The 5000-nt window shown below is 47.8% G+C and overlaps 1 protein-coding gene across 1 annotated transcript in view; it reads right to left on the bottom strand.

The window, feature by feature from the left end:
• The window catches only part of LOC138860233 (zwei Ig domain protein zig-8-like), a 72753-nt gene that overhangs the window by 49057 nt on the left and 18696 nt on the right, over positions 1–5000 (bottom strand). The window contains exon 2 of the mRNA XM_070117433.1: positions 3890–4020. Coding sequence (XP_069973534.1) covers positions 3890–4020 — 131 coding nt within the window. The remainder of the gene's footprint in view (positions 1–3889; positions 4021–5000) is intronic.

The following is a 5000-nucleotide window of genomic DNA, read 5'->3' as shown; positions in this document are numbered from 1 at the left end:
TGATTCCAAACTCGTTCAAAGTTCAAATGTAACCCAAATCAACTTAATTGGGTACAAATGTTCACCGCGTGTCCACCGTATTATCGACTGAACAGCAAGAGCCTTTGAAGTAAAAGAAAAAAATTGTGAAGCTATTTTTACCTTTTCTTCTATTTTTTTTTTTTTTCTTTTCGTGTTCACTAGAGCAGATAGAACTTCTGTTCCTCGAATCGCGACTGAATTTTGATCAGGCGAGGCAATTGGCCCTTAAACTATGCTGTGTTGGGCCGTTGTTTCTTTTCCTTTTGTTTATTTCGTTTCGTTTCGTCCTTTTTTCTGATTTTCATAGCTTGGGTTTTTCTATTTCATCTTTTTTTTTATCAATTTTCATTTTTTTTATCACGATTAACAATAGTCAATTACCGTTTGATAATATTTTCACCATGAATATTATTGACACACAATCATCGTTACCAACATTATCTTTAAAACATAATTAACATCAATAGAATCACTATCATTATCATCACAATCTGACGATTTGGTAAAATTGTGCGATGGTCGACCCAAAGAATACTCATAATACAAACGAGCACATACACAGAAATAAACACATATCTGTCAGTCTAGACACTCATAGCTACCAGACTGATAGATATATGAATGTATATCTGCCAGACAGATAGACAGAAATGCCTTTATTTCCCAATATATCTACTCCCCTTTCTTATTCCTTTTCAATGTCAAAGGGAAAGGCGTGATTTTTTAAGTGTCAGGACAACAAGCATACAAAAGTGAGGGGAAAAGGAAACCCAAATACAAATGAAAAAAAGGGAGAAAAGCACAAGTATACAATAAGTGGGGGACTGCAAAAGGGTAAGTTTGAAAGTGTAAGTATAAAAGTCAGACACTTTTTTTTTTGAAGTGAGGGGAGAGTGAGGATAAGGGGTTCGAGGGGAGGGCCAAGTGAGGCAGATCGACCCACAGATGGTGCAACTCAGGCGGGTATAATGGCCGCAGCGTCAAGTTATAATGGCGACCTCAGCTACGCTATTAAGAAGGGCAGTCACGCGGCTCGATTCTGATTCGACTTACGTGTGTGTGTGTGTGTATGTGTCTTTATGTGTGTGTGTGTGAGTGTGTGTGTGTGTGTGTGTGTGTGTGTGAGCGCTCATACAATAGGAGATGGAAGAGACACAGATGGGTCAGGAGGAGGGCCTAGGGCAGGTCACGGAGCGAGAGGAGGGCCTTGGACACGACCTTGGGCAGGTCACGGCGCGAGAGGATGGCCTAGGGCAGGTCACGGAGCGAGAGGAGGGCCTTGGACACGACCTTGGGCAGGTCACGGCGCGAGAGGATGGCCTAGGGCAGGTCACGGAGCGAGAGGAGGGCCTTGGACACGACCTTGGGCAGGTCACGGCGCGAGAGGATGGCCTAGGGCAAGTCACGGCACGAAAGGAGGGCCTCGGTCAGGTCACGGCGCGAGAGGAGGGCCTTGGACACGACCTTGGGCAGGTCACGGCGTGAGAGGATGACCTAGTGCAGGTCAGGGAGCGAGTGGAGGGCCTTGGACATGACCTTGGGCAGGTCACGGCGCGAGAGGATGGCCTCGGACAGGTCACGGCGCGAGAGAAGGGCCTTGGGCAGGTCACGGCGCGAGAGGAGGGCCTAGGGCAGGTCACGGCGTGAAAGGAGGGCCTTGGACACGACCTTGGGCAGGTCACGGCGTGAGAGGAGGGCCTCGGGCAGGTCACGGCGTGAGAGGAGGGCCTAGGGCAGGTCACGGCGCGAGAGGAGGGCCTCGGGCAGGTCACGGCGCGAGAGGAGGGCCTCGGGCAGGTCACGGCGCGAGAGGAGGGCCTCGGGCAGGTCACGGCGCGAGAGGAGGGCCTAGGGCAGGTCACGGCGTGAGAGGAGGGCCTTGGACACGATCTTGGGCAGGTCACGGCGCGAGAGGAGGGCCTCGGGCAGGTCACGGCGCGAGAGGAGGGCCTCGGGCAGGTCACGGCGTGAGAGGAGGGCCTAGGGCAGGTCACGGCGTGAGGGGAGGGCCTAGGGCAGGTCACGGCGCGAGAGGAGGGCCTTGGACACGACCTTGGGCAGGTCACGGCGCGAGAGGAGGGCCTCGGGCAGGTCACGGCGCGAGAGGAGGGCCTTGGACACGACCTTGGGCAGGTCACGGCGCGAGAGGAGGGCCTCGGGCAGGTCACGGCGTGAGAGGAGGGCCTAGGGCAGGTCACGGCGTGAGAGGAGGGCATCGGGCAGGTCACGGCGCGAGAGGAGGGCCTCGGGCAGGTCACGGCGCGAGAGGAGGGCCTCGGGCAGGTCACGGCGCGAGAGGAGGGCCTTGGACACGACCTTGGGCAGGTCACGGCGTGAGAGGAGGGCCTTGGGCAGGTCACGGCGCGAGAGGAGGGCCTTGGACACGACCTTGGGCAGGTCACGGCGTGAGAGGAGGGCCTTGGGCAGGTCACGGCGCGAGAGCCAGATACTCGTAATGAGTTCTCCCGCCTCCTCGACACTCACGCATTAACATATCCAATCTCGGGCGGAGGCGAAAGATTCTCACGTCAGATCGCGAGCCAGGGACGACATTCGGGTGATCAGCTGTTCTTTTTTCCAGGGGAATAGGGGGGGGGGGGGAGTGAGGGAAAGGAAGGGAGGGAGAGGATAGAGGGAAGGGAGGGAGAGGAGAGAGGAAGGGAGAGTAGAGAAGAAAAGGAAAGAGAGGGAGAGGAGAGAGGAAGGGATAAAAGAGAGAATGGAGAGGAAGGGGAGAAAGGGAGAGGAGAGAGGAAGGGTAAGGAGAACGGTAGGAGAGGAATGGAAAGGAGAGAGGAAGGGGATGAGGGGAGAGGAGAGAGGAGGAAGAGGAGAGAGGAAGGGAAAGGAGAGAGGAAAGGGAAGGGAGGGAGAGAAGAGAGGAAGGGAGAGGAGAGAGGAACGTGAAAGAAGAGTGAGAGTAAGAGTACGACTGAGAGTGAAGAAAAAAGTGAAAGAGAGAGAGAAAGAGCGAAAGAGAGAGAGAAAGAGAGAGAGAGAGAGAGAGAGAGAGAGAGAGAGAGAGAGAGGGAGAGAGAGAGAGAGAGAGAGAGAGAGAGAGAGAGAGAGAGAGAGAGAGAGAGAGAGAGAGAGAGAGAGAGAGAAAGAAAGAAAGAGAGAGAAAGAGAGAGAGAGAGAGAGAGAGAGAGAGAGAGAGAGAGAGAGAGAGAAAGAGAGAGAAAAGAGAAAGTGGAGGAGAAATAGTAGGACAAAGGTAAAGAGCAAGAGAAAAAAAAGAAAGACAAAAATCAAGGTAAAGAGAAAGAGAGATTGTGAATGAGATTAAATATTGTGTGAATACTTTCATATTTGCTTATACATCCAGGAGATTGCAACTGTCTTGTTTGTGCCTCACGTGTTTTGTTTGCTTCTTCTAATGAAATATTCGTCTTCCTTTGAAATTCCTGGCATTCTGTCAACAGATCAAACTATATGTAAATTGTAACTGGACACATAGATACAGATCTATCTATCTATATATCTATCTAGGTGTTTGCCCATTTATCCATCTATCATTCTGTCTGTTTTTTTTTTATGTCTAAATATCTCTCTCTCTCAATTCATCTATCCATCTACCTGTCTGTCCATGGACAGACCTACCTCTTTGTATCTGTCTCTCTGTAGTTATCTTTTTTCATCCATTCATCCATCCACCAACCCACATACCCACTCACCCACATACCCACTCACCTACATACTCAGTCACCCACATACCCACCTACATACCCTCTCACCCGCCCGCCCATCCACACACAAATCCATCCATCCACCTGACACACACACACAAACACACATGCACACCCACAGAAAAAATAACAACAAAAACAACAACAAAAACAATAACAACAGCAAACTTCTTTTCACGAACCGCAGTATCGATAAGCTGAGCCACGCGACAGTGCAGATAAGCCGTCTGTCCCACCGCCACTGTGATATTTCTTGAACCTGGAGACATGAAGTACGGCACAGCTGTTAGTTCGGGGTAGTTGTCGTCGGGTCCTGCGGGGGAAGAGACGGCGGGTGAGTTTGGAGGAAGATCAGACAGGTGTTTTAAAAAATAGTTTATTTTTTTCTATTTAGTTTATTTGTTTTTTAATTTATTTGTCAATCTCTATCCTTATTTATTTATGTATGTGTTACTTTATCTACTCATTTATTGATTATTTGTTATTGTCATCATATTGGTTCTTATCATTATCCCTATTACTATCCTTATCATTATCATCATCATCGCTGTTATCATAATTACTTTTGCTTGTAATATGCATTCATTTTGACATTTTAAGGCAGCAGGTATGAAAAGATAAACATGGATATAGAAAGAACTTAAAACATTGATATCTATCTTATATTCACTGACATGCGAGTTCCTCTAGATTTTAAACCCGGAATTAACACAACCATAAATTCACAACCAAATACAACAACACCAGGCAGTTCGACACAAACGGCCACTTATGCACTTCATTTCTGTCTGTACTCTATTTCCAATTCTCTTTATAAGCACATTTTACTTCTGCATTGTTTTATATTTGTTAATCTTTCGTTTTTGTCTATTTTCTCCAGTTTTTTTATTCCCAGTTTCTTTATCTTTTCTTCAAAATTTGCCCCCTCTTTGCCTTCCTTTCTCCCCTCTTCCTTAAAACATTGATAACTTAAAACATTGATATCTATGGTTATATTCACTGGCATGCGAGTTCCTCTAGACTTTGAAACCCGGAATTAACACAACCATAAATTCACAACCAAATACAACAACAATAGGCAGTCAGACACAAACGGCCACTTATGCAGACAAGTTGGCGAGAGTCGAAACATTTTCCTATTTAAGACTTTGGATATTACTTCTCTTTCACTTGCAACTTACATGAAAAATTTTCGACACCGAAGAAACTGGAGAAAGAACATCGATAAAAGGAGAGGGAAAAGGAGGAAAGGATATCAGAGGAAAGATTGAAAGCAACGCAGAGAATCGAAAG

The sequence above is a fragment of the Penaeus vannamei genome, chromosome 40 (assembly GCF_042767895.1).
Source record: "Penaeus vannamei isolate JL-2024 chromosome 40, ASM4276789v1, whole genome shotgun sequence".
NCBI classification, from domain to species: domain Eukaryota; kingdom Metazoa; phylum Arthropoda; class Malacostraca; order Decapoda; family Penaeidae; genus Penaeus; species Penaeus vannamei.
This window is presented reverse-complemented; position numbering and strand designations above follow the sequence as displayed.